Here is a 21,428-nt window from a genome sequence, read left to right as displayed (position 1 = left end):
CCGCAGTCCAACTTCGCACTCCACGCCGCCTGCCTCCAACGCCGCAGTCATTAATATTCATGAATTCCAACAGTCGTTTTAGAAATATCCCTAGCGCCCTCGCCTAAACGCCCTAATAATCCCACGCTGCTGAACTTGAAATCCCCCGCCGCAGTCAAAACTATGTATCCATAACCTTCGTCGTTTTAAAAATCCCCCGCCGCCGTCCTTAGTCCTTATTAACTCCCACGCCGCTGTCAGCTTTTCTAGAAGTCTTAATCCCGCGCCGCAGTCCAATTTTAAGAAAAAATCTTCAACAAATCTAATATCCTCACGAAGGGTCCTCACAGAGAAAAAGTAACTGCCCAGTGGTGTAGCGAAGCGAAACGGAAATGCAGTCCAACTGCAGATTCGGTGGGGGAGGAGGGGTAAATGTTGAAATAAAGTCTGAAGCCGCCATCAGTGCCGAAAACAGCAGAGTCAATAGCTAGCTTTTCCAAGCCAGTGGTAGAATATCGGAAAAAACGGTTGCGGGTCGATGAATTTGTGTTTAGCGAAGAAATGATACCTCCAGCCTACGTGTTGCTCCACTTGCAGTTCATGATGGGTGATCCAAAAGGGAATTCAAGACTTCCCATATCAAAAGTGATAAAAGCGTGTGTACTCCTACGTGGTGTCGTGTTTGAGAATTTGGAGATTAACGGAGATTAAAAACGGGTCGAAGGTAGTAGGTGCAAAGTCGAAAGTTATGAATGTCAAGGCTGCCTTGGCCTCTGTATGCTGCTCTCCCTGCCTTGGATCGGGTCATGAAAGGGCCCCTGTAGTTCAAAACGCGCTGGACGTTGCTCCCATTCCTTACTGCTTATTGCTCACTGCCATGCATTTCGCGCTAATTTTGGTCCTGCTTATAAACTTATTGCTGCTGCTGCTACTTCTGGTCTGAACCGTCCAGCCTGCTGCACTCTTCATCAAAGTCGGACGTCTGCATTGGCTCTCTGGGCAAAGGTTTAAAGTAATGAATTTGAATAGCTTACAATGGAGTTTAACAATTCATTTTGAAAAAAAAAATGTAATTTTCTACAAACAAGTTTACAGGACAAGCCTGAAGCCTTACGTATTCATCAAGCTGCAATATGTTTAAGGAACAGAAGCAAAATAAAAGTGTGTTTCAGCTGGCTGTACCGCGTGTCTCTTGGATTCCCTTTGAGACCAACATGACGAGTATGGTTGGTGGTGCGCTTGGCATTGCAGCCAGTTTCGACATTGGCCGGGTAGTGATTCAGACACGTGCTCGGTAGTTTTTGAGAGGGTCGTGGGCGTTCCTGGAAAGCGTAAATGCACGACTAGAACTCTGCTTGTATACCTTTGTGTCTTGGATGACCCTGCCTGCCGCTGTCGCTGTACATCGCATTGGATTCCCTTTACGATATTAATGCTGAGGCGAAGAACTCTACCAGAAGCTCAGCTGGGTGCTTGACTAGGACCAGGAGCTCAACGGGGAGCTCGACTGCTGTAGTACCACTCGCAATCGATTCCCTTTGCGGTACGATGATCGGCGGGCCAGGAGTTATGGGCTCAACTGGCGGAGCGTGGCGCGACCCATTGGCCGCCCAGCTCGGTCTTCGAACACTAATCGCAATTGTTTCCCTTTGCGATGGATATGGGCTTTCTCGATTTCTGGGCTACCTACGGAAGGAAAGTGCAAGTAAAACAACAACCCACTGAAGGTGATCGACGTGCTCGTCTGTCCTGCACCACGATTTTCAAGTCTGCGTCGATTTCGGTTAGCTGTCTGGACTGACCGATAGTCTTCAACTGCTACTGCTGCACATCTTTAGATTCGGATGCTTGAATACTACTCGCAGTTGGTTCCCATGTCGCTAGCTTCTGATCTGTCCGGATGTCATTCTACGATGAACGCTGAATGATGAACACTGCCGATCGCTGAAAGTGACAAGTGATAATTAGCGACGCTAGGCGAGGATGCCAGTGGCGCAGTTGCAGCAGCAGCCCTGTAACAACGACAACACATCAGCTCACTTCTCAGCGAATACTGGTGATGGTGCGGTGTAGCGGCTCTCGGTCCAAACGCATTTGTTTCCCTTTAGCGTGGACCGAACGCACATGTCTGTGCGGTGCAATGCAGTACGTGCTTAGGTTCAGGCTCAGCTCAGCACATCACGGCGCCAGACTCTAGCTCCGACTTTGGCTCTGTAGCAACGCCCGTGTGTGGATCTTGCGGCCCGGTGCGGCACCCAATTTGGACTGGGCCTGGCGCGGTCTGAACAACGGATGGTCCAGTCATCTTGAGGCTCTGTCCTTGGCACTGCCTAGTGGTTAGATAGATACCAGCAGACCTCTTCGGCAGAAATCTCGGCTGTAATGTAAAAACATTAGGTTCACAATCGGCACAAGCAGCGGGACGCAGTTTCTGGTTGCATGCTTTCTGTGGTAATACTCGATGTTGACTCGACGCTTTGTGATCCTTTGCAGTAGCAGGTGAGCCTAAATTGGTTGTCGTTGTAGAGGCGTTGCGCTCTACTTGCTAAGAGAAGCCTAACTGGATGGACTTGATGCATCGTTTGGATTCCCTTAACGATTTGCAGCAGCACAGCAGTAGACTCGGCCAGCTAGGAGCGGTGCACGTCTTGATCAACCGACCGGTCCGTCGCTAGCTCCTCAACTCCAAGGCCTTTCGAATGCAGTTAAGTCGATGCCCACAGGCACACTCAACTGTGTGGCACCGCTGCAAGAAGTGTAAAATAAATTTATGACTGCTAAAAGTTCTCACTCTGGGAAGACACATATGGGTCCCGGCCAATAGACACGATGCCCAAAGCCAAACGTCGTTCCTTCTAAAAAAAAAAAAAAAAAAAAAAAAAAGACTCCACCATCGTGGCCCGAAATTAAGCTGAAAAACAGGTGCAAGCGGGTTCTAGTTGGGTTCAGACCTGACCTGCGTTTCAAATCGAACTCGACGTGTTGAATGGATGTTGGACTGCGACGACTGAGTGTTGGTGTTATTGCTTTCAAGTTGGCATTTGATTCCCATTGCCTCAAGAAATTTTGCTACATGTTCTCGGTAGGTTTTAAAACAGGCGAGTGTGCACAGGTAAGTAGACAGTGTGATAAATTGGTACGGGCGGTAGAAACTCATGTCTTGGTATAAGAACTGCAATGAATTCATAAATGAGCCTCTAGTTCATTAAGGAAGAATAGAGAAACTTCAGTAGAAAATGAGCTTTGTGACGATCCAAACGTGTGGCTGAAACGCCGCCATTAGAAGGCCTGGGAATCGACGGTTCGCTGTCGGTCTCGGCTCATATGCTATGGTTGAGATATGGGCAGGCACATTCAACTGCAGCCACATCGCTACAAGACAGAAATATTTTTTTCGACAAACTAAAAATAATTTACGTGATCCGGTAAAGGCTGGCGTGCATATCCCTTGCAGCTCTACTGTTCGCCTATGTGTATTTCTACAAAATACGAAAGAAAAGGATTTCGATTGCACATATCATAGTTGTTACGTTAGTTTGGATGCTCATCGCGTCAGTTTTTTGCTGTATGCATGTTTTTCCCTTACGTCTTGGATTTTACACTGTAATGAACACGTTAATTAATCGCTTCTTCACTGCGGTACGATAAGGAGAAACTTCATGGAAAATGCTTATTTTGTCGGTCTTGAAGTTGCTCTGAGAATAACTCTGTTTGAAGTGGTCGACGGGACGAATTGCTGTTGCTTTCGACGTCAATAACTTGATATAAGCTACGGATGACATATGGGCAGGCACATTCTACTGAAGCCATATCGCTACAAGACAGAAATATTTCGTTGGACATACAAAATATTATTTACATGTGATTGGCGGACCGCCCAACTAAGTTGGCTTGCAATTTCCCTGCAGCTTAACTGTCCATGAAGAGCATTACTACAAAATACGAAAGAAAAGGATTTCGATTGCAATTTCTTCAGATTTTACGGTATATTGGCTGTTCCTGGCGTCTGCTTCTTAAATTTTTAAAGCTTTTACTTCTCGGCATATCTACAGAGGAAAATCCGACATTAATGGTAGCTATCGTAGGAGCATTCCGTATGCCCAGCTGCATAGAGCAATGCGCTAGAAATAATATAACGGGAGCATTTTGATCGAACTTAGTATGAAAAACGATTTACGGTTTGGCTTTCAACCCATCGATGTTCCTGGCCTTCGAATTTAAGAACGCAGTGTTAAACAGAGGGGATTCTTCGCCGCACATGCTTCCATATTTTCATGCTGATGCACGCAGGCACCGTTCAACTGCGCTGCATCGCTAGAAAAATAAACGAAAAGTGACGCTTGTGCCTAGTCTACTAACTCTTTTACGCATGCTTCAGATTAAGTTTCGTCGATGATCTGCGACTGGTGCTCTCAGGACTCCGAGCACTTGGAGAGTGCGAGTACGGTGGGGTGGGCATCACGCACTGGCACCCACAGGAACCGATCAACTGTGAGGTGCCGCTACAAAGATTAAATTGGCTTAATCTAGCCCAAAGATTAGGGGAAAAGGAAGGGTAAACACCTAGGGTCCAATCATTGCCTGCCAAAATCATAAAAGGTAAAAGAGAAGAAGTCCAATAATAAGCGCCGAGCGAAGGCCGTTGGAAGATCATATACCCCAGTCAATTTGAAATCCGTTAATCACGAGAGTAATCCCAAAAGGCTTTTATGCGAGGGTGAGACATGAGCTCCTAAAAATCCAAACCGCAAACGACGTAGAATGTATTTCGACGGCTGATTCGCTCCACTGTTATTTTCGCTGTAAATCTGTTCAAAAAGCAATATTTTGTTCGCAGCTGATATACCAAATACCGTGTGTCTGTGTGGATGGGTGGGTGGTGCTCAACAGCTGCGAAGCGTTCTATGCTGAATAAGTGGTGGTAGTTGGTCGATAGTTGTCGATGGCCACGAGAGCTTCAAACGCAGGTAAGCTGATGTGAGCTGGAGCTGCTGCCGCATTCCGCCTTGTCCCCATTAATCTGTCCGCTGCGACTGAATCACATGGGCATGAGGAGACGGAGACTCGGTGGTGTTTGCTGCTGCTGCTCCTTGCTCCGACGATCTGTGCTGGTTTGCGGAACTCACTGCCAGGCGGTAGACTCGGACAGACGTGAAGACTCACTCAGTTACTCAATAACGCAACACCATCGTCGCTGCGACGATCAGGTTTCTTCGCTACCAGTCATATTCAAAGTCGCATGGTTGCTGTTGTCCGGATCACCGGAATTTGATTTCTTGCAGTTGCCCACTACGACGTAGTTGCTTGTTTAGTGTTCCGTTCCTCCTCATCGTTGCCATTAACGTGCGAGGAGCAGGAAACTGCAAAACAAAATCGATTATAGGTGCGAGTTATGACAAACGGGGGAGTAGTGGGGATAGGGATTGCTTAGCGACGAATCAGAGTGAATAATAAGTAAAGGCAGTATTGATTTCAACATAATCATTTACAATAATTTTATTTTAGGTTTTATCAAATATCAGTTCTGTATGCTTACTTTAAGTACATGTATAATTAAGATTTTCATTTTACTTTACAGTATTGCCCCCGTTTCTTTTAAACGATAGAAATTCAATGTAAACCTCGCGGAATTGCGATGACGAATGCTCGAAATCGAATTTCTCGACACATCGGACAACAAAAGTAGCTCAACTTGGTGTACACAAAAATAGCACAAGCGTTCATGCACACATACACTTTCGCAGACTTGTTTGTATAGAGTTTCTTTGTCTCTCTCTAGCCGTGACGTTGTAGAAATATATGTCTGCGACCACCAATTTCGTTACAAGTTTAAACTACGAAACTTAACTAGGTATAAATAGTATACTGATTTACAAACCGAGTGTGCTCCGGGACCAAAGGCTTTTCCTGTGGGCTTTTTGCATGGATATTATTTCTGGTGGCAGCGCCCATGACTCACACCACTCTCGATTCGAAGGCCGTTTGTTCAGCTCCTTAGCCTCTTCACACTCTTCCAATCTTCTTTCATTACAATCTATAACAGCCTTGCACACGTTTGCGACTGCAAATGAGAAATGGGTTGTCGTAATAAAACTAGTTTAACAATGATTAAATAAAGCTAGGGCGACGTAAAGGGAAATGTTACGACAGCTGAAAATCAAACAGTTTTCGCTCTTTGTGCCACCATTTTGTGCATGTGCGTATGTGTCAGTCACGTATACACACGAACAAACACAGCATAATATAGTCATCTCTTTCTAACTGGCCACTGCAATGGCGCAGCTGAGCTGGCTGTTGTTGTTGCTGCCAATTCCTGTGCAACTGTTGCTGCCATTGTTGTTGCTGGCGCCCTTGTTGTTGTTGCTGCTCAGGCTGCGCATAAAATTGTCGAGGCCACTGAGCTCGCTGCTCCACAAATTGCTTTCTGCCTCCGCCTCCGCAGCAGCCTTGGCGTTCGAGGTGGCCACCGCGTCACTGCCGCAGTGCGTCCTGCCGTGGGGCACAAATCGCGTTTGCATCTCCAGCCAGCGGCTGAACCGCTCCTGCTGCTTTCTGCGCAGCTCGTGCTCCGCATGAAGCAGGGCTGTCGACAAAATGGCGTTCACGCGCAGATCATTGCCAGCACCACGCAACTTGCGTCGCATTTTCTGGCGTTTCACGCGGAAATTACGCACCCAGTCGGTGAGGGTTTTGGGGTTCTCGGTGGCGTCGCACTCGTCGTAGTACGCCACCATATTGACAAATTCTTTGTTTGCGACGAAACGAGGAAAATTTGGAAACTTGGTATACACACACACACACACCTTAAACTGCGACTGCCTTCAAATTTTTCAACGGAAGTATTAGTTCTCTTTACCCAACGCTCTCTTTCCAACTGTGGCGAGCACGTCAAGTGTGCGGCCTTTTATAGCACTGCCCGACCGCAGGCAGTACAAACTTTGGCACGTATTTTTGGCCAGCAGCTGGTGCTGCGAAACGAAACAGGTCCAAATAAAAGCGCCCCTATGGGTGCTTAGCTTATATCATGCTTTATATTTTACCAGTTTTCAATGGAAAGGCGGTAATTTGTAAATTAAAATTTTGATATTTTTTTTCCCAGTCGGCCACATTTGCCAAGCTGACAAATACACTAAAAAATACCAACAAAAAAAAATACCGACTGCGACTTAGTTGGGGTGTTTTATTCAGGGCTGAATCGCTGAATAAAAAAAAAAAGAGAACTAGTTTTCGTATTCCCTAATAGCGTCTGCAAACAGACATGTACCTCTTATAGCGTATTTCCACAGAGATCCATCCACCTTCCACCATCCGTTGAAGGGATGTTCCATAAAGTTTTGCCGTTCCAAAAACTTCCCAGTTAGTCCGCCTCTAAGACTTGACGGACTTTGGCAGACTAATTTATGCGATAGTTAGCCGATGTTTCTGCGGTGCAACCCTCTTTCTACCTGAAAAACCATTGGGATTTTTAAAACAAGTGAAACTTCGGTTTCCATAGAGCACATCAACCTTCCACCTTCCGATTTCAGCTGACTTTAGCCGCTGTAGCTCATCAAAACAATTGACCTGTTGACTTTGTTATGTTGTTTTGACGATGGCATTATGCCTCTTTCCACGAATTCAATTCATTGGAAACGGTTGGAATTTTTGACAAAAGTGAAACACAGATGTCCAGATGTCTGGGTGGGGCTGCGGCTCAATAATGATCAAATACGTTACCAATTTCATGACTAATAGGAAAATCGGATTACGAAACAGTGAAAACACCACAAAGATCTACACCTTACACCACGGCATTCCACAAGGATCCCCTTTTAAAAGCCTGATTCCATTGCTGCATAGTGGGCTTTTTAAATGTGCCTGATTCCATTGGCGCATTAGCATTTAGCTAACGCTACTCCGACAGCGTGCGCTCTTGTTTCCAGTCATTTTCAAACAAAATAGATAGTGGTGCCACGAACACAATAAACTTAAACAACGGTATTTTCCGGTATTTTTACTAAAAATGTTTGGGGCGAATGATTTTGTATTGCATTTAATTATCGCATTTATTTTAAATGCGGCATTTAGCCTTATGGGATTCCCTGTGTAAATAAATGCGCATTAGGCTATATGCGTTTTAATGCGCCAATGGAATCCGGTTTTAAGTCATCCTATTTTTCATTGCCTTTAACAGCCTCTCTGACATTCTTGATAAACACAAACGATCTCACCCTTAATAACAGTCCCGAACGTCGGTCGTACCGACCTAAACTAATTTATTAAAGCCAACAACCTTAATAACTAATTAAATATATTTCAAAACTCATCTTCCTGGTACACAAATATAAATCCAACAAATATAAAAATTAGCGACTCCACGAAAAATTCATAAACCTGCAGCATACCCAGAGGACACCTGTACATACAACCACTAATTAAACAATGCCAATTTTGCAATTCCTGCATCTCATCCCTCAGACTCCGTTTGGGGATCGGGAGCTCCTGCACCCAAGCAGAAGCAAAGTATACAAAAAAGTATTTTTTTCCCATTTGGATTTATTATAAGTTTTTAGCCTATTTTTAATCAGAATCTAGCTCAAGACCAGGCAACTCTGGTAAATACTAAATTCAGAAGGCCTGGGCTGTCCTCGTGTGTCTTTTTGGCGGGCGATTTGAAAGCAAAAGCTAAGCAACTGGAGTGCTCGCGCTTTATGTTCCGTACTCGTACACATTTACTGGCCACTCATACCGCCCGACAGAAAGCAATGGACATGTGCGGGGATCTGGCACTGGAGGCCGAGAGCCAAAGTGATCAATTCAGTTCGCCGTGGAACTTTGCTGCCGTCGGTTGCGGGCGCAATAACAGTACACAGGGGCGTGATCATTGAACGAGAACGGCGGGGGCGAACGAGAGAAATTAGCACTGAATAGCAGTGCGAAGAAACCACCAGATATCCAGATATTGGACAAATAAACAAATCGCGCAAGTGTACAAGTGCCCGCAATATCGCACTAATTAGGGGCTGAACAGATTCAGAGTGTCCGCACAGATTGGCCGGGGGATAATTATTTGCGTGCCATGAGTTATAGGCGATATCCGCGGCCAAGTAATTGACCCCCTCAAGGGGGCGAATTGGAATTGGATCGGATCGGCAGCCGGACCCAGCTGAAGAGTCTCTCGATTTTGACCCAACCAAAGTTTATTATTGTTTGGGCCACGGCAGTGTAAACAAATAACCGTAGACAGAAGTGGCGGCGCGAAGATGGAGAACGTGCGCTTTTCGATTATTGTAAGTGGAACGACCTGGCCCTACATGCGCCTTACATGTGAATGTTTTGATTTTATTATTTATAATTTTAAGTGAACTGCATTGAATTTTGTTCTTTCACTTTCCACGTTAAAAATTAAAATCAAAAAGAAAACTAGTTTATGTTACCATAGCGTTTTAAAATATATTAGTCTGAATGTTCTCATATTTATAGTTTTAGTTTCAATGTCAGTCGCTTTCTAATTATTTTGTTCGATTGCTAGGAAAACGATCTTAAGTGGAATTCGGAGAGCGACCAGGCGGCGGATGAGGATCTGCTCTTGGACAAGCGTAGCAGCATCTCCAGCGAAGCCAACAGCGCAGGGGTTTTCAGCGATGAGGCGCACGAGATCTTCGCTCGTCAGCAGCAGAATCAGATCCTCTGGGAGCTCGAGGAAATTGAGGAAACTCTGGCCGCGGCGCCGGGGGGCAAGCACGTCCTGGAAATGGTCAGGTCTGGCCGTTTCCTGGGTGAGTACGAGTTTCGTCAGGGGCCCTTTAAATTTTAGACTAACTCTCGTGGCCCCGTAGATCTAATGGCCGACTCAGGAGACTGGGACTGCAATCTGGCCTTAATCTGCTGCTCTGCGTTCGGGAGTTTAGAGAACATTCAATACTTGCTGAAACACTACAGCTACAGCGTGGATCCGAACGTGGCCGACACCCGTGGCCGAACGCCCCTTCATTTTGCCTGCAGCCGCGCCAACGCTTCCATTGCCAAAGTCCTGCTTGACCGCGGCGCTGATCCGAATCGCTGGGACTCCAAGAAAGAAGTAACGGCTCTACACTGTTCCGCAAGGTAAGTGTAAAAATTTGCTCCACATCTGGTGGCAACACATGGATCTCACATGATTTTAATTACATATGCGTTTTCCTCTCAGCTCCAAAAGCGTCGAGTGCATTTTACTACTGCTGCGGCGCAAAGCGAACATCAACATCGGCATCGAGAAGCGTTCCGCCCTGCACTACGCCATCGACGTCAACGCAGTGGACTGCGTTGAGATCCTTCTGAAATATGGTGCCGATCCGAACACTCCCCAGGTCTACACGGAGACGCCGCTGCACACGGCCAGCGCTGCGGGATTCGCCAAGTGCGTCCAGCTGCTACTCAATCACAATGCCGACGTACGATCTCAGTTCGGCGAGGGAAAGGTTACGGCTCTGCACTTGGGTGAGCGGATGCTGACGGCGTCTTTCGACAAATGCTTAAGGTTAGCCTTGAATTGCAGCTGCGGAAAACGACTACGTGGAGTGTGCTCGACTGCTCCTAGAGCACCGGGCCGACGTGGACTGCCGAAATGCCAGCCACCAGACGCCCCTGCACTTGGCTTGCCTTTCGCAGTCGATCGGCACCGTGGAAGTCCTCATCTCGTACGGGGCCAATGTGAATGCCGTCTACAGGGACGGGAGAACAGCTCTCCACGCGGCCATAGTCAAGCAATCGCGGTGCCTAGACTGCTGCAACGCCCTGCTGAAGGCGGGGGCAGATGTCAACAAGGTAAGGTGACAGTTTTTGCTTTTGAATGTTTTGTGTGGGAAGTGACCATTAGAAAATGGCCCACGTTGTTACCGGTACAACTAAAAATAACATGTCTAAAAAATTTACTTTACACGTTGTTTATAATACTTGACTCCGTTTATCTAGTTAAGAATACAAAGTCATTCCGAAATGAATTCAATTCGTCATCAATTGGCCCTCCCTCCTCCAGCTTTGGTAACTGTGTTTTCTCGAACTTTTTCACACTTCAGTGAAAACAAAACCGGATTCTATGTTTATTGCTAAAAGTTAACTCAATGGTTTATCGGTTACAGAAAGTAACCCTTTAAGTACCCTGAAACTTATTCATGACTATCACTTACAGGCAGATAACTATGGGTATACACCGCTCCACATTGCAGCACTGAATGAATTTAGCAGCTGTGTATACACTTTCATAGGTAAGTAACTTGGAAAATACCTAAAAACGATTCCTGGTTAATCGAGAGCTATTTTTGTACACAGAGCACGGGGCTGATATAACCGCAAGGACCGACGGACACGTCTCGGCACTATCATTTATAGTGCGGCGCACGCCCGAGATCATCCCCAAACTCATGCAAAAATTGGACCGTTCGATAAAGGCGAATGACCATGAAATCGGCGACGTAGACTGCCAGATTAAGCTTGACTTCAGGCTCCTGGTGCCCAGTTCGTCCATGGAGCGGGGCGAAACCGAGCTGCTCTTGTCCCTGATTGAGGTCGGGCAGAAGCGCATCCTAATGCACCCGCTTTGCGAGACGTTTCTCTTCCTCAAGTGGCGCCGCATCCGCAAGTTCTTCCTCATGAGCCTGGCCTATCACACTTTCTTTGTACTTCTCTTCACGCTTTACACGTGCTCCGTCTACGTGCGCTGCTGCAAGGATGGGGAAGTGTGCGTGGCTCCAGGCTACGTGTCCACCGTTGGATACCTGGTGATCATTCTAAACCTAATCCTGCTCGGCAAGGAGGTGTTCCAGATGGCCCACGGTCTGCACGGCTACGCCAAGTACTGGGAGAACTGGCTGCAATGGACCATCGTCTTCGGAGTGTTGTTGTGTGTGTCTCCAGAGATCTTGCGAACTGGCGATTTGCTAGGGGTGCCGGTGTGGCAGCATCACGTGGCAGCTGTGGTGATTTTGCTGGTCTGGTTAGAGTTAATGATGTTGGTGGGGCGATTCCCCATGTTTGGCGTATACGTTCAGATGTTCACCAAAGGTATGTAAACTCTTTTATACATAAGTGTGGAGGAATAGGTCGACTCAAACATTTTTACTTTTCTGCTTAGTGGCCTTTAACTTTGCAAAGTTTCTGCTGGCCTACATTTGCCTGCTAGTAGCCTTTGGTCTAAGCTTTGCAGTGCTCTTCAATGATTATCCTGCTTTCGAGAACATCACATGGTCCTTTCTAAAGTCCATTACCATGATGTCCGGCGAGCTGGAGTTTGAGGACATATTCTATGGGGACTATGCCGTGAAGTTTCCGGTCACCGCTCACATAATATTTCTGTCCTTCGTGCTGCTCGTCACAGTGATCCTGACAAACTTGATGGTGGGATTGGCCGTCAGCGACATCCAAGGTCTGCAAGTGAGTGCTACTCTGGATCGTTTGGTGCGCCAGGCGGAGCTGGTGTCGCGCCTAGAAAGTCTCTTCTTCTCGCGCCTGTTGCGAAGCGCACCGACCAACTTGATCCAGCTCTGCAAGCGAAGTGCTCTTCTGCGCACCTCCCGGGACAAACTTCAATTCACCATACGGCCTAATGACCCCCGCGACAATCAGCTGCCCGAGGACATTAAACTTAACGTATACAAACTGGTGGCAGAACGGCGCGACCGGAACCAGAGCCTTCGGCGTCGCCAGTTCGAAGACAACTACAACATATTTAGCCGCAGCCTGCAGCGTCAGCAGAACACGTTCCAGAGGGACTCCCCTCAGCCGGAACCAGTCATGGCAAGTCCCAAGAAGACTCCGCAGAACATTTTCCACATGCACGAGCTGCTGCGTCCTCGATCAGCCACGAATGTGCCGCAGCAGTTGCGTCAAGAGCAGGAGGGAACGGTCAAGATGAAGAACCAGGCGAATGGCCTATTCGCAGTGCAAGCCGAGGTGCAGGCGATCAAGACGCAGCTGGGTGAACTGGTGGCCAAATTCGAGCGCTTCTCGGAGAACGCCACTAGAAAGCTGAACTACAGTGCTGATGAACTGTGCCGGCTGCGGCAGCAGAGTCAGTCGGGCCAGTCGGTGGTTTCCAGTCATAACCGTCACCATCGCTAAATCGAGTCCCGTGTTAGTTTTATTCCTATTAACACATTAAAATACATTACGATTAAGGAATAGCCACGCTAATTGCTGCTTAGCCAGTAAGCCATTTGTCGTTACTCTGGTTCCAAACGAGAGTCTCTTCGTTGGGCACCGGATCGCCCGGCGCAACCAGTGTCCAGGTCTGCGTCATCGGATTATATGCGAAATTCTTGGAATTTGGCGGAGGAGGAGGAGCGGTTTGCGTCACGACCGGCGGGCGCGTGATAGGCACAATGTTAGGGTATTCCTTGGCAGATCCCACTCTCTTGTCGCTGCTTATGTACTCGACCTGGGACTTGGGATTCGGGTTTTCCAACGGAGCGCCCAACAACAAGACAGGGCAGAGCAAAGCCACAATAGCTAGAGGTTCATATGTTTAATTTCATTTGCTAGACGCAAAATAAAACTGTGTTTTTCAAAGACTCACTGCATATGTACACCATTCTTCCAAAATAATATTCAAAACTGCCTCTTTTAGAATGGTAATTTATATATAATTTCTACAGAACAGCAGGCAAACAGACAAACGATCCGATTGCGACTGACTGGGAGCTCGAGATTCAGATTGTCTTGGGGTCAAACAAAAGTCGTAAAACAGATCGCTAGCTTTTTATGTATTTGTGTTTATACGCTGATGTCATCGATCAGACTGATTGTGTAATATAACAAGCCGCCAAATGTTTGACCATAATTTAGCTCTAACAAATGCCCGTGTGCACCTGCTGGATTCCTGCAGGGGAAGAGGAGATAGTTTCGCATCGACTCATCTGCAGTCATAAAATGCATTTCCACTTACTCAAGCCACAGGTCAAGGCGCAGTTGAATCGGTTTTCGTTATAGTAGTTTACGTTATCACTGCCACAGATGGGATTGTACTCGCTGGTCGCCGGACAGGACTGGAAGCAAGCGAAGTATTGCGGGGACTGAGTTGTTGGTCGGGAAGTGGTCGTGGAGCTACCGCCTCTATCTGGTTGCTGAGGACGTAGCCAGGGGTTTTGCCTTTGCGTTCCCAATTGTTTTAAGTTGTCGAATTGGGGATAGCAGTGGACTGTCGTTATCCCGATCAAAAGAAGGGCGAAACCTGGAAAAGGATCTTAAGCGTCCGTCGCTGATTTCCACACCAGGGCAACCTACCAAATATTCCAATACGATCCATTTCAGAAAAGCGCGATACTTCCGTTACGCTTGGAAAGCAAGTCACTTCTGAAGCTCCCGAAAACCCGCTGCACCTATTTATAGGGCAGCTCCCCCTACCCGCATATGACTTTTAACGACGTCTGGGCGTGTGGGTGTGCACAAAGGAACTGTTTGTTAATTCAATTGACTTAAAACCAGTATTCGGATTTGCTGGTCAATAATAAACAGAGCTTGAACTGAGTTGCACTCGGAGTAGGCTGACTGTGCTTTGTTGTTTTAGGTATCCTAAGATTTTACTATTGTAGGTATGTGCTACATACATTACTGCTAATGTTAGCTTTTGATTTTATTCAAGATTGTCTGTGATTCAGAGATATTTATACAACACAAAGATTATAAATTATTAAAATCAAAGCAACTCTGAAGTTATTAACAGAAAATAAGTAAAGGCATTTAACAACAATCAGATTATATTGACCGTCCCAATCAAAATTAAAGCTTCTCTAGCTGGTGGATCCAGGGTTGACGCACCGCAAATAATATTCCGTTGCGATGGATGACTCTAAACAACATTATTACACAGATTCTTAGAAAATTAAGCCTATAGAGGTTGCAGCTTCTTAAAAAATTAAAAGATAAACCTATATGACCAAAATTTGAAGACAAATTCTTAGAAAGTTAAGCCACAAACCTTTAGAGGTATTCCTTTTTATACCCTTGCAGAGAGTATTATAATTCAGTCAGAAGTTTGCAACGCAGTGAAGGAGACGTTTCCGACCCTATAAAGTATATATATATGAAAAAAAAAGTATAACTTAGCTGTTTTTTAATTTTTTGTTTAGTTCTTTGGCATTTAGTAATGGTTAAATATTTCCGATTTATGGTTTAATTTTCATAAAAATCGGACGACTATAGCATATAGCTCTTAAAGGAACAATCGGAAAAATAAATGAAAAAAAATTATAACTTTGCTGTTTTTTAACTTTTTGTTTAGTTCTTCGATTTTTAGTAATGGTTAAATATTTCAGAATTACGATTTAAATTTCTTCAGAATCGGACGACTTTAGCATATAGCTCCCATAGGAACAATCGGAAAAACAAATGAAAAAAAATTATAACTTTTCTGTTTTTTAATTTTTTGTTTAGTTCTTCGACATATAGCAATTCTTCCAATAGCTGCAAGGGTATATGAACTTCGGCTTGCCGAAGTTTGCTTTCTTTCTTGTTTAAATCAGATTTCTGCGAGAAATGTTATGGAATTTGATGTGTTGGACCTAGGTCAATGTTGCGATGCAAATTAAGTCACTATTGGTCTGAGGCTTCCAAAAAGCACTCTCGTGATGTTTATACGGATCTCCCGACTGTTTAAATAAATCCAAGAATTAAAAAGAATAATGAGTTTCAAAAAGAATATAAAACGGATGCAGTTACTACTTTGTTTTATTGTTTGTGAATTTTGAAATTGTAACTATGTCTTTGCAACCTAATGTACATACCACATACATTTAAACAGAGCTCATTGGGATATGCAAATGGATATCGAAAAAGTAAGCATCACAGAGTCAATTTTTACCAGGAAAAGCTTGTATCTTCCTCATAATCAGAGTTTTTGTTCAAATGAGTAATTTTAGGAAGTTTCCGATTTTTCAAACAAAACAAGTGCAATCTACGGCGTGATAAGGAAAGGGATCTTTGAGCCAAAGCTGTAGCGGAATATCTTTGCTTAGTTATAAGCTGTTTTTCCTGATTGCAAAAATTCGCTGCTGTTGCTGGATATGTGGCTGATGCTGGAGATGTTGCTGATGTTGCTGTTGCCGCTGCTGCTGAATATTTTGCTGCGGCTTTGGCTTGTTTTTTCGTGACGATCCAGATCCGGTGGGCTGATCCTTGGGCGCCTGTACGCGTTGGTCGTCCATCGTTAGAAAACCAGTTAGCTTATTGTCCCAAATGAGCAGGCAAATAGGCACCAAAGAAAGCAGCTGTAGCTTGCGAGGTGACTGCTTTATGTTACGCTCGGCAATCATAACGTAGTTGGGTGCGCTGTGCGTATCGACAAGGACCTTTTGCATCTTGAAGTTGATGCATATGACGTGGCCAGATTCCAGAGTAACAACATTCATCATGTGCTGGAATATCTCTATGACCACGGCCTGCATGTAGATGCCTTGCTTATTGCGCACATAGCGTTTGAAATATAAGTGTCCGGAGTCGTCTCCGGCCATTTTAGCATTGTATTTGCGCTCATTGGCTAGCTTTGTCAGGGCGTGGAGATCGTCTGGTGTGCGTCCAGGCGGTGGACAGTATTTAAGTGCGGCAGCCAGCAGGCTGAAATAGGGGAAGCTGTCAATGCTGAAGGCAAAATACAAAGTTATATGTCAGTTACCGGTGCACCATTATGTCAGGATAGCGGCGGATCGGGCTAGTAAAGTGGGTGTAAATAGGAATGGACAATGCGTAGTGCCACAGGTCTGCCGGTTCCGTTTTACCCTCGCTGCAAAAATATCTGTCGGTGGAAAACACTGTAAAAAGAGGACATTCTCTGCAGAAAGACAAACTTACGTTGCCCTTGCCATAGGCTTCATTAGCAGCTGGCTGAGGCAAGCATTCATTGCGACAGGGTTGGGGGCCTCGTTGCAAAGTCGCACCATGCTTTCCTGAAGCGCCTTTGACGAGCTGTAGTCCAGTTCGAATCCCAAGGCCAGGAGTTTTTCCCGTAACGCCTTGAGGGACTTCGTCAATGGTGGCGGGTGGTTACGGAGCACAGCGTTCTCAGGAAAGGAGTCGTGTATAAAACGAGCCACTGCCTGGTTTGCCAAGAGCATGAACTCCTCAATCAAGCGGTTTGCCTCGCGCTGTTGCTCCACTTCGAATGACACAGGCTCTCCGCTAATTGGGTCCAGAACAAAGCGAAGCTTGGCGTTGTTAATGGTCAGAGCGCCGTTGTCAAAGCGTGATTTACGCATGGAGCTCGCCATCCCGTGAAGCCACAGGACTCTCTCTTTGATGTCATTGGCATTAAATCCGTTTAGGATAGTCGGAAAGTCGTTCTCATTAAACAGCTCGTTGGGATTATCGATTATCTTTTGGGCGTGTTCGTAGGCAAATTGCGAGCAGGAGTTAATGACCGTTCGAGAAAACTCGGGCTTTTCTTCCAGCATGACTCCGTCACTGTCCATTTTCCAGAAGACTGAGAAGGCAAACTTGTCCTCTCCAGGCAGCAGCGAACAACGCATGCACAGAGACTGGGGTAGCATGTGAATTACCTCGTTGGCTAAATAAATGGACGTAGAACGCTCCTTCACGATATTATCTAACTCGTTGTTCTCCATCAGATAGTGCGATACATCGGATATATGGACGCCAACCTCATACTTGTTATCACTTAGCTTCTCAATGGAAACGGCGTCATCCAGATCGCGGGCAGTCATTGGGTCTATGGTAAAAATGCACATCTTTCTTAAGTCCCTTCGTTGACGCAGATCGGTCTTGCTTATCGGGGGTGGAGGCTGGGAATACATGTCGTCGAATCGCTGCTCAAATGGCTTTATATCTCGGAGGCCATTATGGAAGAGAATCGCTTTTAGCTCGTCTTCCAAATTACCCACGCGTCCCACCGGTTGGATTAGCTCCGCGATGCAATGGCCATTGCAATCGGTCTCCAGTATGTGGGCCAGATATAGCAGGCCAGACACTTCCCCTGCTTGCTGCTTGCCTCCGATGTGAGCGGTACAGCCCTCCATGGGCACGTAGACCATGGGTACACGCAAGTCGTACGGTCGGAACTTGTAAAAGAGCTGGTCATCGCAAAGCTTTGTAGGGTTTGTGAACGATATAGTTCCTACGATTTGGCGGAGCTCAGTTTGTTTGGTGATAGCTATAACGAAAGCTTTCGGACAGTTGTCCGACGAGATGACGACTACATTGTCGGCTTCCGCTTCTGAATCCTGAGACTCCGATTCGCCCGAGAGCTCCTCATCATCCGCTGCAGAGGAAGTCGGCTTTAGCGGACACTCTTTAATATTAATGTTTAAACTGACTTACCGAGTGACAAAGACGGCTTTCCGCCAGTTATTCCGCCAGGGGAGGGCTCGGCAGGTTTTGAATTGCACTGAGCACCTGCATTCAGAACGAAAGCCCGAACTTTGTCGCCTTCGAAAGCATAACGCCGGGCCACAGGCAGCAGCACGATGCCATCCCGTTCCAGGGCTTCGCGATCCGTGGTCATCGTGATAAAAGCCTGCCTATTGTTTTTGCGGTTCACCCGGATCTCCTCCTCCACAATGCGTCCGTAGCCGGCCACAGTCAGTCGCTGAGCATGCGCTTCCAGGTCGGAGAAGTTGCCCTTAAAGATTAGATCTGGCGGCAGCTGGTGGTCAGTTCCCACGTGATGCTGGACGATCTTGTTAATGTACGTCCGCATGGCGTCCAGCTCGGATTTTAGCGATTGAGTAGTGTTTTTGCCGGAGCCCTCGCTCTTTTTACGGTTACGCTGTCGCCGTCCTTGTTTTGTCGGTTGCTGGGCAGGATTGCTATTGCTGCTCGAGGCATCAGACTCACGGCGCTGGCGGCCTTCCACCCGCTGCTGAGGCAGTTGTCGCCGAACCACCTCGCTCCCACCGTCGATGCGCTGAGGAAGTTGTCGCAGAGCTACCTGCTGGGGCTGAGCTCCCCACTCCAGCTGGGACAGGACCTCGTTCTGTCGTATCAGCTGGGCGGCATATGCATTCACTTCCGGGGAGACGTGCGACATCAGTTTAATCATCTCCTGGAGGGCGTCTACCTCTTTTCTTAGCGCCCGCTTTGACTTCTTCGCCATTGGCTGTTGGCTGGAACTGGGTAGAATCTGCTGCTGTGGTGGTTGCTGAGAGGCCATCTGCATGCCCGCCACCGGGTAGGAAGGCAGTGCTAAGTGGTAAGACATGGCTATCGCCACCGGCACGGCTCCTGCCACAGCATTGGAGTTAATCTGCCTGTTAAAGGGCGCATCCACGCGCCTCTGCGTTGACGGATTGACGACTTTCACGGTTCGGGTGGCGGCAAGCGACTCCTTGACGGATGCGCTGGACGTTTCCATCTCCCGCTGCGTCTGCTGAAGACGGGCAGTCAGGCGCTGGGAGCGCTGACGAAGGGCCTCGATTTTGCTGCAGTCGTGGGTGGAAGGATATGAGGAGCCACGGTCCCCCTCTCTGTCCGCATCCACCTCGACGCTTGACGATTCAGACATTCTGAAAAGGAGTGCACTTGGCAGTTGAAAGTGGCTGATACTTGGGGGTTGTTGTCGAAGCACTGGACTCGCTGTGGGGATAAGAAAAGTGCCAGACAACATCAATTAAAACTTTCTCGAAATTAAAGTGACGTGACCAGGGATGCAGCACCCACCCACTTCGAAGGGACCGTACTGCGTAGGCAGTCAGAACAGCGGCGAGTTCGGCCACACTGCCTTTTTTTAATTCAGATTCGAGATGAACGACGGTAAGATATTTTTGTTTTTTTTTGAATTTACACACCGAGATTTAAACTGCTCTCCCAGAGGAAATCATAAAGCACCGCCTACTGATCGACGGCGACGGTACCGGAGAAGATCGCCGCCTGAACGTGCTGCTGAAGCAGTTCCTGAAGTGGGCCAACGCCAAGAACGATTCGCCGGACACCAAGTAAGTGGGTGATATATTGGGAAAGTGTCGTGCGTACATGTCTTCTGTGCCCCCTCACAGCCCCATCATATACGACCGTTTGATGGCCCAGTTCGCCCAGTGCAAGCTCACTGCGATGAAGAACGTCCAGACTCTGCAAATGATCGGCGCCGAGCGGGACAACTACAGCAAACTGGTAGAGCAGCACGAGCAGAGCATCGTCCTCGCGAAGGAGGAGATCGAGGCCAGCAAAAAGGAGCTGATCACCGCCAAGCAGATCCGTAAAAACAAAATGGAGTACGACCTGCTTGCCTCGCTCATACAGGAACAGCCGGACCGCAATGGCACCCAGAAGCAAATCGAGATCATTAGGAAGGAGATTGATGACCTGGTGCAAAAGAAACTCAAGATGGAGCGGAAGTTCCAGAAGCGCCGCAACGACTTCACTCTGCTCATGTACACTATTCACGAGCTGGAGCAGCAGCTGGACCAAGACAACAGTTCCTCCTCGTCCTCCTCATCGTCAAGCTCTTCTTCTAGCGACAGCGAGGCCCGCTCGGAGCCGGATCTGAACGACAACGGCATCATGGAGGTCAGCGACGAAGACGACGACCTCAACAACAGCAGCCCCACCAAATTCGACGGAGTCCGCGGCGAGCCCAAGTTTTACTCTGTATCCACGGAGGACTCCAAGGCCATGTCCGTCGAGGAGGATACTGTGCTTGAGCTGAGCATCGACAAGGACGAGCACGACGTGGATGTGGTTGTGGCCAGTTAGGTAGAAAGCGCAATCGAACGAAGCGCATATCAAACTATAATAAAATGCTATAATTTATGGAGATTAAAAAAAAAGTATACGATTTGTTTTTGTTAATAAATCCATCAATGCCTGATCAGGAATTTGTCGTTTACCAAAAGTTTTGATAAACATATAAACTTAAATAAAATTAACTTAATTTAAATATTTGTAATAATTAATTAATTTAGGGATTATTTTAATTTAAATAATTGAATCGAAATTAATTATTTATGTTTCAATTTTTGCAGTTTTTTTAATCATATTCCTGTTGAATTGATATTTTCTAGATAATGAATAGCTTATTTAATAACCTGTTCAATTAATGTATTAATATCTTATTCATTTACAATCTTCATAAAATGTCCATCTCCTTATGGTATATTGGTAATCCTAAAATTAATTTGTATACCATTTCTTTTGAAGCAAATTTGATGGAACAAGTTTTCTTTTCATTTCTAAACGGGCAGGATCGGACGACTATATCGTATAGCTGCCTTAGGAACATTAGGAATTAAAATAATAGTTTATATATATTTTAAAAACTCGGTTTTAATTTTATAAAAATCGGTTGACTTTTTCATATGGCTGCTATAAAAGCATTTGGAAAAAAAAATTATAAACAGTCCTATACGCATAAAAGTCGATATAGTCGATTTAAATAATATTACATATTCGTCATATCTGCAAGGGTATTTAAACTTCTGCTTGCACAGGCTTGCTTCCATTCTTGTTGATAATGATATTTTTTATTATTCGAAAATAAAACCGAAATTAGT

The 21,428-nt window shown here is 46.3% G+C and overlaps 6 protein-coding genes across 12 annotated transcripts; 2 read left to right on the top strand and 4 right to left on the bottom strand.

Moving 5' to 3' along the window:
• Positions 1-251: 251 nt before the first annotated feature.
• On the bottom strand, positions 252-7,039 carry LOC128259533 (uncharacterized). 5 transcript variants are annotated; one of them, XR_008268057.1, is made up of 3 exons: positions 7,020-7,039; positions 5,858-6,040; positions 252-5,339 (listed from the first exon to the last, which is right to left on the bottom strand). XR_008268057.1 is itself a non-coding variant. In XM_052991960.1 (3 exons), exon 1 carries the CDS (start codon positions 6,711-6,713, stop codon positions 6,237-6,239), a length of 477 nt encoding a protein of 158 aa, XP_052847920.1. In that variant the 5' UTR covers positions 6,714-6,776; the 3' UTR covers positions 252-1,661; positions 1,716-5,339; positions 5,858-6,236. The 5 variants fall into 5 exon arrangements, 3 of the variants coding, with proteins under 3 accessions (XP_052847920.1, XP_052847919.1, XP_052847918.1); XR_008268056.1 differs by lacking the exon at positions 7,020-7,039 and adding an exon at positions 6,783-6,941; XM_052991960.1 differs by lacking the exon at positions 7,020-7,039 and having other exon boundaries at positions 252-1,661; positions 1,716-5,339; positions 5,858-6,776.
• A 1,522-nt stretch (positions 7,040-8,561) lies between these two features.
• Positions 8,562-13,118, top strand: LOC128259520 (transient receptor potential channel pyrexia). Of its 2 annotated transcripts, XM_052991931.1 has the most exons (8): positions 8,562-9,248; positions 9,491-9,737; positions 9,798-10,065; positions 10,148-10,437; positions 10,496-10,764; positions 11,129-11,204; positions 11,269-12,000; positions 12,071-13,118. In XM_052991931.1, the coding sequence occupies exons 1-8, from the start codon at positions 9,222-9,224 to the stop codon at positions 13,054-13,056; spliced, it is 2,895 nt and encodes a 964-aa protein (XP_052847891.1). In that variant the 5' UTR covers positions 8,562-9,221; the 3' UTR covers positions 13,057-13,118. The 2 variants fall into 2 exon arrangements, with proteins under 2 accessions (XP_052847891.1, XP_052847892.1); XM_052991932.1 differs by lacking the exons at positions 8,562-9,248; positions 9,491-9,737; positions 9,798-10,065; positions 10,148-10,437; positions 10,496-10,764 and adding an exon at positions 10,793-10,980.
• Positions 13,058-13,652, bottom strand: LOC128259537 (uncharacterized). The gene is made up of 2 exons (XM_052991967.1): positions 13,511-13,652; positions 13,058-13,443 (listed from the first exon to the last, which is right to left on the bottom strand). The coding sequence occupies exons 1-2, from the start codon at positions 13,524-13,526 to the stop codon at positions 13,136-13,138; spliced, it is 324 nt and encodes a 107-aa protein (XP_052847927.1). The 5' UTR covers positions 13,527-13,652; the 3' UTR covers positions 13,058-13,135.
• A 21-nt stretch (positions 13,653-13,673) lies between these two features.
• Positions 13,674-14,375, bottom strand: LOC128259536 (uncharacterized). Its single transcript, XM_052991966.1, has 3 exons — positions 14,218-14,375; positions 13,880-14,164; positions 13,674-13,813 (listed from the first exon to the last, which is right to left on the bottom strand). The coding sequence occupies exons 1-3, from the start codon at positions 14,237-14,239 to the stop codon at positions 13,782-13,784; spliced, it is 339 nt and encodes a 112-aa protein (XP_052847926.1). The 5' UTR covers positions 14,240-14,375; the 3' UTR covers positions 13,674-13,781.
• Positions 14,376-15,642: 1,267 nt separating this feature from the next.
• On the bottom strand, positions 15,643-19,739 carry LOC128259518 (DIS3-like exonuclease 2). Of its 2 annotated transcripts, XM_052991930.1 has the most exons (5): positions 19,600-19,739; positions 18,262-19,515; positions 16,780-18,202; positions 16,604-16,723; positions 15,643-16,545 (listed from the first exon to the last, which is right to left on the bottom strand). In XM_052991930.1, exons 2-5 carry the CDS (start codon positions 19,442-19,444, stop codon positions 15,948-15,950), a joined length of 3,324 nt encoding a protein of 1,107 aa, XP_052847890.1. In that variant the 5' UTR covers positions 19,445-19,515; positions 19,600-19,739; the 3' UTR covers positions 15,643-15,947. The 2 variants fall into 2 exon arrangements, with proteins under 2 accessions (XP_052847890.1, XP_052847889.1); XM_052991929.1 differs by lacking the exon at positions 19,600-19,739 and having other exon boundaries at positions 18,262-19,589.
• Positions 19,556-20,815, top strand: LOC128259526 (THO complex protein 7). Its single transcript, XM_052991944.1, has 3 exons — positions 19,556-19,692; positions 19,751-19,874; positions 19,935-20,815. Exons 1-3 carry the CDS (start codon positions 19,683-19,685, stop codon positions 20,629-20,631), a joined length of 831 nt encoding a protein of 276 aa, XP_052847904.1. The 5' UTR covers positions 19,556-19,682; the 3' UTR covers positions 20,632-20,815.
• Positions 20,816-21,428: the final 613 nt, after the last annotated feature.

The sequence above is a fragment of the Drosophila gunungcola genome (genome assembly GCF_025200985.1).
Source record: "Drosophila gunungcola strain Sukarami chromosome 3L unlocalized genomic scaffold, Dgunungcola_SK_2 000005F, whole genome shotgun sequence".
Classification (NCBI taxonomy): domain Eukaryota; kingdom Metazoa; phylum Arthropoda; class Insecta; order Diptera; family Drosophilidae; genus Drosophila; species Drosophila gunungcola.
Note: the sequence above shows the minus strand (reverse complement) of the source record. Positions and strands in the feature narration are given on the sequence as shown.

Coding starts and splice junctions, on each gene's coding strand:
- LOC128259533 (XM_052991958.1), bottom strand. CDS start 6,713: ATGGTGGCGTACTACGACGAGTGCGACGCCACCGAGAACCCCAAAACC.
- LOC128259520 (XM_052991931.1), top strand. CDS start 9,222: ATGGAGAACGTGCGCTTTTCGATTATT. Junction 9,249..9,490: donor ACGTGCGCTTTTCGATTATT/GTAAGTGGAACG, acceptor TTCGATTGCTAG/GAAAACGATCTTAAGTGGAA. Junction 9,738..9,797: donor CAGGTCTGGCCGTTTCCTGG/GTGAGTACGAGT, acceptor GTGGCCCCGTAG/ATCTAATGGCCGACTCAGGA.
- LOC128259536 (XM_052991966.1), bottom strand. CDS start 14,239: ATGGATCGTATTGGAATATTTG. Junction 14,165..14,217: donor GGATCGTATTGGAATATTTG/GTAGGTTGCCCT, acceptor ATCCTTTTCCAG/GTTTCGCCCTTCTTTTGATC. Junction 13,814..13,879: donor CGCCTTGACCTGTGGCTTGA/GTAAGTGGAAAT, acceptor CTTCCCCTGCAG/GAATCCAGCAGGTGCACACG.
- LOC128259518 (XM_052991929.1), bottom strand. CDS start 19,546: ATGTTGTCTGGCACTTTTCTTATCCCCACAGCGAGTCCAGTGCTTCGA. Junction 16,724..16,779: donor AAGCCTATGGCAAGGGCAAC/GTAAGTTTGTCT, acceptor TTCCACCGACAG/ATATTTTTGCAGCGAGGGTA. Junction 16,546..16,603: donor CCTGACATAATGGTGCACCG/GTAACTGACATA, acceptor CCCCTATTTCAG/CCTGCTGGCTGCCGCACTTA.
- LOC128259526 (XM_052991944.1), top strand. Junction 19,875..19,934: donor AACGATTCGCCGGACACCAA/GTAAGTGGGTGA, acceptor GCCCCCTCACAG/CCCCATCATATACGACCGTT.